This window comes from Malania oleifera, chromosome 1, assembly GCF_029873635.1.
Source record: "Malania oleifera isolate guangnan ecotype guangnan chromosome 1, ASM2987363v1, whole genome shotgun sequence".
In the NCBI taxonomy this organism is placed as follows: domain Eukaryota; kingdom Viridiplantae; phylum Streptophyta; class Magnoliopsida; order Santalales; family Ximeniaceae; genus Malania; species Malania oleifera.
In genome coordinates, this window is record NC_080417.1 from 82,305,531 (window position 1) to 82,321,226 (window position 15,696).

General features: G+C 36.0%; 1 protein-coding gene across 1 annotated transcript in view; it reads right to left on the minus strand.

Moving 5' to 3' along the window:
• Positions 1-3,981: 3,981 nt before the first annotated feature.
• The window catches only part of LOC131165664 (uncharacterized), a 35,862-nt gene continuing 24,147 nt past the window's right edge, over positions 3,982-15,696 (minus strand). The window contains exons 5-8 of the mRNA XM_058124042.1: positions 15,150-15,208; positions 14,862-14,936; positions 14,610-14,736; positions 3,982-4,529 (exon numbers count right to left, since the gene is read on the minus strand). Of these exons, the coding sequence (XP_057980025.1) occupies positions 15,180-15,208 (29 nt within the window). The 3' untranslated portion in view covers positions 3,982-4,529; positions 14,610-14,736; positions 14,862-14,936; positions 15,150-15,179. The remainder of the gene's footprint in view (positions 4,530-14,609; positions 14,737-14,861; positions 14,937-15,149; positions 15,209-15,696) is intronic.

A 15,696-nucleotide genomic window follows, 5' to 3' on the forward strand; every position in this document is an offset into this window, starting at 1 on the left:
GGTGTTGTGAATACCCATGTTTGTAAAATATTTGTGATTGTAAGATCCTGTGATCAGTTGGTCTTAAGTTTCTCCTTGTACAAGTCTCTTTAAGGCCGACAACAGCCTTCAATGAAAATCAAAAGCTTTTTAGGAAAAAAACTAATTGTATTAATGAGTTGATCAAGAGAACTAGGAAAGACCTTCCAAGTGGGGCCCAAGTTGACCAAGGCCACATGCTAAACCAATAAGGCACAAAGACCTCCTAACTAGGGGCAAGATGACCAAAGTCACCTCATCAAACCAATAAGACACAAAGACCTCCTAACTAGGGAAGTAGGATGACCACAATCACCTAGTCGAGCCAATAAGGCACAAACACCTCTCACGTGGAGATTAGGTTGGTCAAGACCACCATTAAGCCAATAAAGCACAAAGATCTCCTAAGTGGAGGTCAAGTCGACTAAGGCCACTTGTTGAGCCAATAAGGCATAGAGACCTCCCAAGTGGAGGCCAAGTCGACTAGGTCACTTGTTGAAATAAAGCATAAAGACCTTTCAAGTGGAGGCTAGGTCGATTAAAACTACCTATTGAGCCAATAAGGCACACAAACCTCTCAAGTGGAAGCTAGGTCGGCTAAGAACACCGCCTGAGCTAATAAGGCACAAAGACCTCCCAAGTGGAGGCCAAGTCAACCAAGGCAACCAATTGAACAATAAAGCCTTAACAACTCACAAGTAAAGATAGAGATGGAACAATATCTTTAAAGGAATAACAAAGTCAAGAAATCTAAATAAAAGATAAAACAAAGGTGAGCAAAACAAGGTTTAGCATCACATACTATATTTATGTTAAGTCATGAAAGGAAAAGTGAGGTTGATAGCTCTTTTCATTGATCCAATTCAAAATTGCAAAAATGGCCTTAAAAAAAAAAAGAAAGAAGAAAAAAGAAAGGCCTCATTTGTAAATAGGCATAAGGAGAGGAGGTGTTCCTTTTATTCATTCACCTCACTTCCATCTCCATCACCCTCCTCACCACTTTTGTCATAACCAGTCAAGCTCACACCTTCCAAGTTATAAAGAGAAACTTCCTAAGAACTTGTTCTTGGCAATCCCTAAAAGCAGCCTTGTAGGTATTGAAAGCAAACTTGTCATGCACTTCTGATAATCTTCAAAAGGATTCCATTGCCTGCTCATCCTTGGTCAATATCTCCTTTTTCTCCTTCTTAAGCCTCTCCACCTCATTTAAGGTAATAGCCAACTCTCCCTCCACTTTCCTAATGTGCTTGCATAGATCAATGTGCTTGCTAGTTAGATTGTAGTGACAACCTTGGAGGGTTCAAAGCTCTTCTTCTCCCCCCCCCCGGCGCTCGCGTTGACATCTCCCACTTTCCATAACACTCATCCACCTTGTGAAGAGCAATGCTCATTTTCCCCTCAAGAATAGTAGGGAGCATCATCATCTAAAAATAATAATAATAATAATAATAATAATAATAATAATAATAATAATAATAATAATAATAGGAATAGAAAAAAGGGGGAGAAAAGTGACTAGCTCTAAATTTGGAAGGAAATAAAATACAAAATTGCATCTTATAACCTTGATGCATAAACGAACCGACTAGCACCACAGGGAGATTGCCTCTAACTCCTGGCGATCCTTAAAAAGCACAAAGCACTTTAACAATGTGCATGCAAGCACCGGATCATGAAGCGTGAACCACCAAGAGGAACAAGGTAGGAAAGAGTCCTCCGTATACCAAAAGATCTGACTGAAGGTGGTTGGGAAGATGAGGGAGAGAAAAGATCGGCATAAAGATGCTGCCTACATTGGAGACATTTAGGCTCCTAGAGGACTTAGGGCAAACCAAGCTTCTAAAGGGATTGGAGCATACCAAGGAGACTCCTTAGCTCGGTCTAGAGTTGAATCAACAAGTTGACCTGTGGGACTCTTCCTCTTCTTAGATTTAGACCATGCCTTTCTCATCCTTTTGAATTTACTAGGCCAATGCTAGACGGCATCTCTGCATAGGTTTAGGATTAAGTGAAAAAAATAAAAAAAATCAAGTCTAATAGCAATAAAATCTAACTAGTAGGAGTCAACACATAAATACTTAGCTTGCATCAAGAAAGAATGACTTCTTGGAGTAGCTCCTTATGGTAAACAACACAGAGTTACTCTGACATATAAAAGAGAAGCTTAAATATCTTTGTCACGACAAATGAAAGACAAGGGACATCATTTCTAAATGAAACTAGGTACGGATTTTTCCACCTTGTATCTATTGAAAAATCCAAATTCCAAAACACATAGAAGAACTCAGCCTTCCAATCATGAATAGAAGACGAGCCTATGAATATCAAGCCCTTCTTAGGGTGGGGGAAAATAGCACCTCCCTGGTTCTTTATGAGCTTTTCATTATAAAAAAGCTTCGATTAGGTTCAATGTTGGCTCATAAGCTCCTTGCCTAAGGAGTGCAACAAAACCCATCAAGCTCATATCAGAGTTAGCGACAAGTTAACCTAGGGCAAGGCTATAAAAACTAAGTACCTCCACTAGAAAGGGATCCAAGGGGAGCCTTATCGATTCCCCTAACATGGTTTGCATCCCCAGATGGAGGAGAGAGGCCCCTATTGGGAATAGAACTTAATAAAAATAAAGAGCCCAAAAAAGTATACATGCCCTAGCTGCTTGTCTATGTGCAAGAGCACACCTACTTTGGGCAACTCATCCATATCCAAAGTCACATGGAAAAGCAAACCTGCTCTAGGCAACGTATTCACCTATAGGTCGCATGGAATAGAAGACCTACCCTAACAACTCATCCATGTTCATGCCACATGGAAGAGCAAGCCTACTTTAGGTAGCTTGTGTACAAGCAGTTCTAGCTCGTCCACATGTAGATCACATGGAGAGCAGGTTAGCTTAGCCATTTTCAAACAAAAAAGTGGGAGAACCACTTAGTACCCATGACCAAGATAGAAATGGCCACGTGAAAACCCACACACACACACACACACACATGAAATAACTATATACGAGCAATTATTAACTCAAGAATAACTACCCACATCAGCAGAGACCTAGTACCCATGACCAAGATAGTTATGGCCACATGAAAACCCACACACACACACACATGAAATAACTATATATGAGCAATTATTAACTCAAGAATAACTACCCACATCATCAAAGAAATGCCCACTTGCAAATGACAAGTACATCTTCCTATAGTGAGGAACGTGTAAAAGACCAGGCTACAAGAATAGCAATAATTCTCCCCTTCAAAAAAAAAAAAATGCACAATCAAAATGTCAAAATCAGAACTCTCACTAACTCAAAAGTTATTTCCGTTTCAATTCTCTTAACTTATTTATTGACTTAGGTATGTAAGAGATCCTTGAAGGCGACCAAAACCTCCCAAGAATTTATTTTCATATTGCAAATCTTAAAAGTCACCACAAATATTCATAAATCACCCACTCACTAGCTTTTGGAGTGGCAATCGATTATTTGACATCAACAACCACAAACCAAATGTCCTTAGAAATAAAAGAACACAAATTGAGTTACGTTTTCACATCTGTTTTTTAAAATATATATATATATATATACAGAATAAGTGAACAAAAGTTTGATTTAACACATCCTTAACACTTAATTTTCCTTAATTGTTAATCATATTAAAATAAAATTTTATTTTTAATAATATTTGATATCAAGAAAATGCAATGAAAGTAAATTTCTATATTTTTATTTCCTATTGTTTCCACAAATAAACCCTTCATTCAGACAGAACTAAAGCTGCACAAAGAGAAACTTGAATATCTTGATCCCTCTCATTCAACATCCCGTTTTCAGAACAGAATATTGACATAGCATGTTCATGCCAGAGCTACCCTTTCGGCGCAACATTGACCAATGCATTTACATAAATTTATCTCCCCAACTGATATCCTATTCACCTACTATAAATAGAGTAAACAACTGCACAATGTTTCAAACACACAATGCTTAACAAATAAATTAACTTGTCATAATTTGTTCCAAAATTTGAGGATCAACTCCAAAGAGATTATGACTCCGAATGATACAGCATTTTATTACATCCTACTGAAACTATTTCTCACACAACAGTAGGTAGCAGAAACCAAACAGCTAAGCTACAACTTTCCAGGGACTATCACACATAAGTTTGAATACCATATCAATCATTAGAAGCTAAACAATGGATGGCCTGACAGAATTTTGGAATATCAGCCAAACCAACACCATTGTGCAACACAATCATGAACACTGACTCGTACCTCCATACGTTTTGCTCGGATGGTGTGGTTCCCCAAATGAGAATAGAGAATTTCAAGGAAGCTCCACACAGCAGAAAATTTACGAGCCATCATCCAACGTCTCCACATTTGCAGCAGGTTTTGCCTTTCAGATAATGGAAGCAAGCTGAACAAAAGAGGTGACATGGTGGAAGACTTTCTTCAGGATCCAGCACTCCCAAGGCCAGGCACAAATAGGCCACATAATTTAATTACGTCTGAAAAGAAAAACATCTTGTTTAGTGAGACTAAAGAAAGTGAAGCATGATACGCAAACAAACAGAGAAAATAATCAAATCCATAAAACATGTAATGAGAAGTGCCGCAGAAATCATGCCATACAACTCAGCTATATCCTTTTTCATAGAAGCTATCCAGCAAGAGTTAAATAAAAATAGGAATATTTCCAAAATATTAAGATATAACATCTCACTACATTTAAAAAAAAAAATTTACATTTAAAAAAAATAAAATAACATTTTTATTGACTTTTTTACTCCACGGAAACCTTTATTTCTGTCTTGTTAATATCAGATTATGTACATCTTCTGTTCTCTGGTTTTCACAATCATGGAAACTTGAAACAAGATAACAAAGCACTGGTTTCGTTCTCTCAGATTTCTTCTTATTTACTGTCATCACCAATTTCTGCCAGAAAGTAGGTTCTTCATCTTCTAGAACTCAGAACTCCAAGTGACCATAACTTCCAGCACCATTAAGGGGTCAGATGCAAATCATTCCAGCCCAGTTCTTCTTTCTACCAACCCCACTTGCGAAGTTAGTTCAATGGTTTGAAGCTAAATGATAGGCAAAACCCTAGTTCCTGAGACATACTTAACTGGTTCTTTCCTCCTACTTTTACCCTTCAATGACTGCTGTTTAGAAAGATTCTTAAAGTGTTGATTTTTTTAGTGGACTGGTAGTAGATGCATCATGTAACAGGGCAATAAAAAGTGCTTTTGACCTGCTGTGTGAGGGCTCTTTAACTGTTTAACTGCTGGATTTGTGGTGCTGATCCATGCTTTGGAGTTGCCACTGTGCATTTAACTTTGTCGGGTGTTCTAGGTCTTACTTTCTGGGATCAGTTTCTGTTAGAGAAAGCTATACATGTTTTCTTGGAGTTCTTGTATTCCTGCTTCCTGATTTGTGGATTGCTAGTTGCAGGTTTCACATAGTGTAGTAGGCCTATCTCTTGGATTATAATTATTTATTCATGATCTGTTTTTCCATTTTTACACTGTTTTTGGGAAACAAGGATTGGAAATCCGAGTGACTGATTTAGTTGCTTATTTGCTTACTTTCTATGATTTGAATATTCCTATGGTGTATTATATTGGCTGTGTCGGTGATTTTATTTAGCTAAATTTTTGTCCAGGTTTGAGATATTTTGTACAGAAATGGGTTCATCCAGAGTGACCCTTGCATTACAAATTCTAATAATGTTGCAGAGCTCTTTATACAATTCCTTTAAATTAAACAAGCGGAATTATATGTTAAGGGTTGCAACTGTGGAAGTTTCTCCAACAGTGAGTCCCTCTTAATAACATACGAGAAATATGCAGAATGGCTACAAAAGGAATGCACAGGGAATAGTCACACGTCAGTTTTTCATGTAATGTTGCTAAATTCTGCAACACTAGGGAACATCTGAAGGAGTTGTATTCTGGGTAAATAACATGACTCAAATCTATCAAACTTCTCAATCGTACTTTAATAAGAATACCACAAGCTTGGTATAATACCATACTAACATGCAAGATTTTTTGAGTTACTAAGTTCCAGCCTATTTCTGTTGTAGTTACTTTCATGAAGATATTGTAGAAGGAGAACATGAATCAAAAGGTCTGTACTAGTTGGATGCTAGCTCTACTAGTACTGGTTTTCAAGTCTCAACCACATCCAATCCTTTCAAGTGGTATTGTCTATGATCATCCATTATTAGAAAGGTTGCCTGCTTGGTATCATTTATGTTCTTTATTTTCAGTCTGGACAAAAAAAGAAGTGACTTGGACAAAAAGAAACGAAGTGACTTCAACAAATTTTTTTGTCTATAACCCCAAACCAATCAATCGAATATTGATTAATACGTAATCGATTGAACACTGCTTGAAAGCGACCCTTCTGCTCAGAAATGAAATGTTCCTAGAAATTCTTGCTCCCATTGAACCATTTGTATCTATATGCATTAGGATCCTGATTCATGGATCTCTCGGTTCGAGAAATAAAAATAAGAGCATCAAACCATTTCTTCTAACTCTTTCAAATTCAAGAAATGTTGGTTGATCGTATATTTCATTATAGTTCTATGATTCTGAATATCATTTCCTGTTTGATCCCTTTGAATTCCGCATTCGAAGTTGCGTTTCCGTTTTACAATGAAGAAACAGATCATCAAAAATGCATTTGTTTACGTTGCCAATTTTCTATTTCTGTAGACAGTTTTTATCTATTTGCCAAAAAATTGAAAACCAAGTCATATGGTTTTCAATTGTTTAGGCAATCTATTGCCAGAATATTTATCCATAATTACCTTTTTCTGTATCATAAAATTTATTTTATCCATATGTTATTAATTAAAATTAAAATAAAATGATCATATGAATTTAAAATATAATTAAAATAAAAAAATGCCCATAAAATTTCAAAACAATAAAAAATAATAATAAAGTCATTTAAAAAATATTTTTACTATATTTCAATTGTCATATACAGTAAGATTGTTCTTGTAAAGTGAATTTTGAAATATAATAATTAAGTAAAATAACTTTAATAATTTTATTTTTATTATAGTATTTTAAATTTATATTACTTCATAGTTTTATTATTTTAATCATATTTTTGTAATTATTATTTGATTCAAGAACCAAAAAGGCCACTTGTTTAATCAGGTTTTTAATTTATTTTATTTCTAAAAATAACCAAACATGTCGCTGGTTTCGATTTCTAGTTTCTGTTTCTGGTGTTTAGATTTCGTTTTTGCTTTTCGTTTTTATAATTTGATAGTGGTACCAAATGGCCTCTTAAGTTGCTTGTTCTGTCATTAAAATTAGTGTTTCAATCCTAGAATATGATGCATCATGCATGTCAAGTGGGTAAGCACTGTAGCTAGCAAAAACAGTTAGGGAACTGTGTTTATCTGATCAGCATCCAACCACTTAAACTGAATCATATTTAATCGGCATAAATTCAAGGACTAAAATTTTGAGGGTCTCAATTTACAAAAATTTCAATAGAAACATTGATTTTCAAAGAAATTTCAACCTCATTCCAAATAAAAATCACAAATTTATGATAAATTATGGAAATTATGATTGAAACTTTTGGAAATATTAAAATGCAGGATTATGAAGAATTTCGAGGCAAAACCAAAAAAAAATTTAAAAATCTAAATTTTTCTTGTGTTTCTTCGTTTGTAATTTGATTTCTTGAAATTTTGACCAGTACATCCAAATTTTCATCCAAAATCATGCAAATTCCTGAATTTATACCCATGTTGCAAAAGAGGTTGTATGCTGATTTTATTATGAACCCTCCCAAATTTGGAATTTTGACCAAAATCTCATTAAAATTACCAAAATTTAAGAGCATACACACATTAAACAATTCAGGTATGGATTGTAATATTTATATCTGCTGTGTAAATGGATCAAATCAGTTAAAAGATATTTGTTAATCCATAAAACACATTTTTGTGTGTTAGTCATATATCATAACTGTAGTAGAGTAAAAACTATCATTTTGCCCTAAATTCTTAGATGGCTAGGATTATGATTATTGATTGAATATTCCCTCATCTTTCCCAACTTTGCTCTTCATCCAAGGGATCATCCACCCAAAGGCTCGAACACTACCATAGTTAGCAATGACGTTTATAACATTAACAGTAGCCTTACCCATACTCACATTAGCATGCCAATTATGATATCATTAAATTATTAGAAATGTCATCACTTTTCGGACTGATGAATATGAGTTCAATGGCTACCATATATAAATCTGACAACAACAACAACAACAAACCAAGCCTCAAGTCCCACTAGGTGAGGTCAGCTAAATGTTAATAAAATCCAAGCATGACTTTAATTACTATGCTGCTAAATAAATTATCAATCAGATCTATACTATTAGAGTGGAGACTCCCCTTATGGTTTTGCTTTTCTTAATTCTAACATGCTCCTATAACTTCTATTCTTTACTTAAAAAATAAAAAAACAAGAGTGCAACAGCAATAAAAAATGCAGCCAAGTTTTCAAAATAGGAAATAGCTATGGTAGGGGGTAGCAGACAGCGATCTGATGAGAACCAGTATTGACCACCAGGCACAGAGCTCAGGACAGAAGAACAGAATTTAAATTTACCACGAATCTAGGTCTGAACCCTGAAGTCTGCTTTAGGGCCAAAACTCAACACAATTAATCCCTTGGTTCCGATCACTTCAGTTTTTGCAACTGTCCCAAAGGCCCTGGGTTGTAATGGGGGTGATACAGGATGAAGGTGGTTCAGAACCGAATGTTGATGACACTGAGGACGACTTGGATAGTCTTTTTAAAGCTGAGAGTGCTTGCTTCTTGATCAGTCAAGGAAAAAGGATGAAAAAACAGAGAATCAGGTTGGCTTATCTGAACTGTTTGCAGTGGCAAAAGGCATTATTTCTAGACTTTTTCTCAGGAAAGGCAGATATCCTTGAGGGTGAAAGGGAAAGGGGTGATGATAAGAGAGGTCTACCTGGTTTTTCCACTCTTCACTTTTCTGCCCACTTTATGAAAAACACTGCAAGTCCAAACAATGTTTTGACTATGGGGAATGCTTTAAATTTTGGTTCCTGTTCAAATACTTTCTCCCACTACTTGTTTGCCTTCTTTATCTGGTAAAAGCAATTTACCTGTTAATGACCGTTCTATGAGCTCTTTTGATAATCTTACTCTAAACTAAAGTATCTTGGCTACTTCATTGCAAGTTGAATCTACTAATAAGCCTATTTTATGACAAATAGCTCTAATGGAAAATGGGGATGCTGTGTCCACATCCAGTTGGGAACTGGATGAACGTGACTCTCTTCTTGAGGGTATGGGGTTGAAATTTGTTAACCAAGAGATTAGGGTGACAATTTCAACACAAATACTATGTTAGAAAAAGAGAAAAAAAAAAAGTAGAAAAAGAGTAGCAAAAATCATCTTCATCTATCAATTATGGGGGGAAGAAGGGTAGGGGTAGGTAGTACTAAATAGGTTATATGAGGAATTTTTGCTGGAATTTGAGGGATTTAGGTGATACGAATAAGCATTGGGTAGTTAGATAAGTTGTCTTGAGGGTGCATCCTTGCATTGTTTTGTTGCAGGAAACTAAGTATCAACTTTCAACTGGTTGGTAGGAATCTGATTAGGAGTGTTTGGAATGTGTGGTTTAAGGAGTGGACATGGCTTCCCTCTTCTAAGGCTTTTGGAGGACAAATTGTAGAGTGGTATACTATACATGCCTCCTAGGCGACAGTCATGCTGGTTCTTTCACTCTCTGTTTACTGGAATTAGCGTCAGTTCTGGATTTCTTTAACCTTTATGGGCCTTTGATCCTTGTCATGGAAGGATCTTTTTATGCTTTTGGATTTTGTGCTCCTAGATGGATTTTAGGCGAAAATTTTAATGTTGTTAGATTTCCGATGAATTAGGGTGGGTCTAGGCCTCTAGGATATGTCTAGTATGCATATTTTTTATAGTTTTATCAATTTTTGTAAGTTGCCTGACTTCCCATTGTTCAATTGGTCTATTGGTGGAGAACACTCCCTGGCTAGTCTGTCTGTGGTGTGATAGATTCTTGTATAGTACAGAGTACAACAACAGGACTTAAGTACCACCAAGTGGGGTCAGCTTTATGAATTCTTTTTCTGCCAATTCACACGATCAAGGGCATTTTTTCTTGCCTAGCTTAAGAGCTATTAGATCATTTCTCACAACCTCATTCCAAGTTATTTTAAGCCTACGTCTACCCCTTCTACTACCATTAACAATAACCAACTCCCCTTTTCTGAAGCACTACTTTGCCTATTTTTCAAAGGCCAAAACCATCTAAGTCGCCCCCTCTCTTATCTTATCTTCTACCGGTCCTATGCCTGCCTTATTGTGGATATGTTTGTTCCTCAATCTATGCTTTAAAGTTATACCAACCATCCACCTTAGTATACGCATTTATGCAACTTTTACTTTTTGGATATGCGGTTTCTTAATTTTCCAAGATTTTGATCTACATAACATGGCTGGTCTTATAGCCGTCCCATAAAACTTTCCTTCAAATTTTTTGAGGGTATACTACAATCATACAACATGCCTAAAGCACTCCTATTACCTAACCTGCTTTAACTCTAGGTATTACATCTTCGATGTCTCCCTCCACTTGTATGATAGATCTAGGGTATCAAAATCTACTAGTACTAATAATTTCTTGATTATTAATTTTAATCTTATCTCCAATATTCCCTCTTACATGGCTAAAGTTCACATTTCATATATTATGTCTTATTTGTACTTATTGTAAAGCCTCTAGACTCTACAGTTTTTCTCTATGATTCTAACTTATATTCTACCCCACTCCTACTTTCATCAATTAGAACAATATCTTTGCAAACAACATACACCATAGGATCTCATTTTGGATATTCCCAGTAAGTTCATTGATCACTAAAGCAAAAAGGTACGAACTCAATGTAAAACCTTGACATACCCTATTGTGATTGGAAATTCTTTAGACACTCCTCCTTCAATCCTAACATTGGTCGTTACTCTATCATACATATCCTTAATGACATTAGTATATCTACTCCATACTCCCTTCATCTCCAAAACCCATAAAACGACTTCCCTAGGTACTCTTATCATATACCCTTTCTAAAGGTCAATTAAATCCATACACAAAACCCTCTTCTTTTCCCTAAATTTTTCCATTAACCTTCTTAGAAGATGATTTGCTTCTATTGTCGACCTCCCAGGCAAAAAATTGAATTGATTCTATAAGACCCTCGTTTCTAACCTTATTCTTTGTACGATTGTCCTTTCCTATAGTTTCATCGTATGGCTCATAGGTTTGATTCCATAGTAGCTATTCTAGTTTTGAATATCACTTTCGTTTTTGTATAAAGGTTTATTGTGCTTTGCCTCCACTCCTGTGGCATTCTCTTGGTTTTAAATAGTGTTGAAAATATTTGTTAACCAGATAGTTTCAATATCCCCTAAACATCTTCAAGCTTCAATTGGGAAGTTATCCAGTGCATATTTTTTCCTAATTCTCATGGGAGATTCTTGTTAGGCTGGTATCCAGCCATTTTCCTCTTATTCTGAACTCTTCCCAGGTTAGGTGGCATCATAATAATGTCAATCAAAAAATATGTGGATAACCCCATCTGCTTTCCATTCTTTTAGTGTGGGAAGAATTGTTTGGTTGATGGGTGGGAAGGGCTCAGCTTTATGAAGAGATTGAAATTGCTTAAATTAGCTTTGAAGAAATGGAATGTGGAGATTTTGGATGATATGAGGGTTAAGAAGACTAGAATTTTTAAAGAGATAGAGGCTATTGATCATTATAGAGAATTTGGACTTTGTAACTAATGAGTAGGTTTCTACTTTCAAGGACAGTAACTCTCCAAAATGAGTTAAGAGATACTCTTCAAGGGAATGAGTAGGTGACACACAATAAGAATTAAATGGGCTAAAGAGGGGGATTGTGGCACTAAGTTTTTTCTTAGGGTAGTCAATGGTGGATGGAAGAATGTGATTAAAGAATTGGACAGCATAGAGAATGTTATTAGAGATCAGGATGAAATTATGGAGATCACTGGGTTTTATAGGAACCTCTACATGGAGGAAGTTTTGCATGACCTATGATTAAGGGATTGGATTGCTGCCCCATCTCTGGCATCCTACAGGAGGGGTTTGAAGAGGCCTTTTGAGGAGGTGGTGGATAGGAGGCAGTTTTTTACATGGACACAGAAAAGGCTCCTGGACTGAACGGGTTCAATTTTGTTTTTTCCTCATTCCAGCAATGTTAGGACATAAACCTGATTTGATGAAGGTGATTCAGGAGTTTATGCAAAAGAAGTGATTCCTAGCAATACAAATTCCACTTTTATTACATCAGTTGGAAACTTTTAAAAAAAAATTTTCTTAGGAAGAATTTGGGTGCAAGATGGGGGAAGTGGAGAAGGTCGTCTATTACTACTTTTTTCTGTTATTATTAATGACAAAAAATTTATCTCAATCCATGAAAATAAATAATTAGATTTTAAATCAATATAGCAATTCTATGGAGAAACTGTTTCTTTTGAGTTTTCAAAATTTAGGACATAGGAGGGATTACAGGGTTTTACGGGGACCGTACTTAGCTTTGTATAGTGTTCTATTTGGCTAGAGAGGAATTTGAGGATCTTTAGCAATACTTCTCTTTGCCTCTGTTTTCTTTGGGATAAAGTGATATACCTTGCTTCACTTTTGTCTCAATAGGCAAGGCAATTGCAAGAGTTCCTTTTAACTCATGTTCAAAGTGACTAGAGAGTTTTAATAACTGAGATAGCATTTGTGGTCTGCATTATTTTTTCCCTTTTTGGTTTTTTGTCTTTGTGGGAGGGACTTCTTGTGTTCAGTCTTGCATTTTTTTTTTTCTCTAAATAAATTTTTTTTTTTCCTTAGTTCTTAAATATCACAAATCACAATGCAGTGGCTTAAGTGATAGGGATCTTCTAGAGCACATGGCAGAGTTCACATACTTCAGTACAGATCCCCTCCCCTTCTCTCCCCCACCCCCCACAAAAACAAAAAATACACATATGTGTGTATGTGTGTGTATTATATTCGAGTAAAAAAAAGGGAAAGAAAATATCATAATTTAACATCTCTTTCTGTGCGCAGAGAGAAATGGGCAAGACTATGGAAAGACAGTATAGATTTACTCAATTTCAAGTAAGAGTTTACTTTCATTGGATGGATTCATGCAGTAAACATTAGTTCTTTTTTTTTAAGAACAAAAAAAATTGCAGTGGGTGAAATAAAAAAAGGGGACAATGTACACGAAGCACATAGGCTGTGATGTCAAATGATTTACCATTTGCATAATATCACACACAGACACACACAAAACACAAATACATGACTTGCCTACCGCCAAAATATGTATTATAAATGCATATCCAATAATTGGGCATCCGTCTTCCTCAAACATGCCTATTTGTCACAGTCCGACTATTTTCACACCGCTATGAAAGGGCTGCGCGGCGCTAGCTAAAGCACTCTTGTTTAACTAGTCAACCTATCGTTTACTAACATTCATCCACAAAACACTTTCATTAGCATTCAATCAAATGGCAGCGGAAACAGTAAGCATTCATGAAAGTCAGTAAACATTGAAGCAAATGTAATTCATTAACACCACCTCCGTTGACATTGTGTGCTTAGCGAAGGAAGTAGGCTAAACACGTTGACAAAAGCTAGTGAGTTTTACAATGACTGATGAACACTCACCCTCCCCTAAAGAGCTCTAGGTCATTCTCACTCTAGCACTAGGAAACATCAAAGTGACCGAAAAGTCATACTGCCTTATTTGGCATACAAAGACACTAGTAGTAGAAAAATAACCCTACACTAGTATTTACATGATGGAAACTCATCCCAAGCACACGAGACAAGCGGACATAGGCAAGCATAATACCCTAAACAAGCTTAGCCCGTGACACTATGCCTTGGTTACCCCCACCCACCTTAGTGCGCTTTGTTCCTTTAACAAACTGTATTGTCCATTCATCTTTTGAGTCTACGCACTTGGAAAACCTTCATGCAGTGTTTGGGAGCATAGAGTTCAAAACTTAACTTAGATTTTCGGAATTTAACAAAATTCAATACAATTATTACATTATGTCCTATTTTGTACAATACCAGACTTTTCCAAATTCAAAAATCTATGCTCCGAAACACAGCATTAATGATGAAAATTGTATATTTTGTATATTTCTCTAAGATACCATTGGAAATTTTCACTCATCACATTCAGATATCAAAACAGAAATTGCAAAATCCATTCCTTAACAAGTTAATCATTGATCAAAACAAATTATCGACTGAATCTTTCAGTCACTAAATTGCATAACAATGCACAAAATATTATATAATTGAGCATTCAGTTTTGTCTATGGGAACAAGTCAAAGCAGCAGCAGCAGACACAAACTGTTGTACTCAAATTGCATAATGCTGCAGTCTTGCTAAATGTCAATATAAAAATCCAATGCAACTCTCATTCCAATAGTACAATTAACCATACATACCTTCAAGAGCTGAGTGTTCAAGGGATCATATGCGCTAGTAGACACATACGAGATAACTGCAGCTCATGACCTTAGTGATAGAATGATAAGTGGAACCATGTTATCCAAGAGAATGCATGAAAATCAACTGTGATACCAGATGAATGTGTAAGATTCCACACTATAATTTGCAAAATACATCATGGAATGAACAAAATGGTTAAGAATTTTTTAAATACTTTCAGCCAGTATACATAGTCTAATAGAACTTACTGTTCAGACACAACATTGATCTGTGAAGCCTGTCAAGTCGCAAATTCACCTAATCTGGCCAGGAACATATATGTCCTACAAAATAGATGGCACACACCAACAATGCTGAAAGGAGACCAAATACATATATCATGATTTTTTTCACGCCACGTAAAGAAATAATTTATCTCAAATTATTTCATAGTTTGCAGTTTAGAATTATTTTAAAAAAAAAAAAGCACACGCATAAAAGAAGGGCAGCTGTTATATAGAACACCATCAAGGAATAACATTAAGACAAGTGCTCACCACTGCAAGAAAGATAGCTGCCAAGCAACTTCAGGAAATTGCATAAACAAACAAGTCACCTGCAGAACATAGACAGTCAAGAAAATCGAGAAATGCAAAGACAAACCAAAAAGGATTTCAATATACAAAAACTGGCAATGATAAATATTCAAACACAACTATAGAAATGCACTGATAAATGTTCAAACAACACAAAAATAGAATTGCACCAAGAACAGCCCATGAAATAAAAGGACAGCCAGAGCACAAGGCTCTTTCAAAGGTGGGGCTTCAAGAGGGTCAGAAGCAGGCAGACTTACCCCTATGTGTGGAAAGGCTACTTCTGCAGTTTAAACATGTAATAAGCAGGTCACAATGAGGCAACCTTATCAATGGATCAAGGCCCACCCACAAGTAAAGTTCGTGATATCATGCTAGGCTAAAGAATTACCCACCAACCTAGGATTACAAACTAATGAGACTCTAAATAGGAGAAGGGCCAATCGAAAAAGACCACAACCCACTAGGAAAGCAGACTCCCAAGATCTACTGGAACTCAAGATTAATA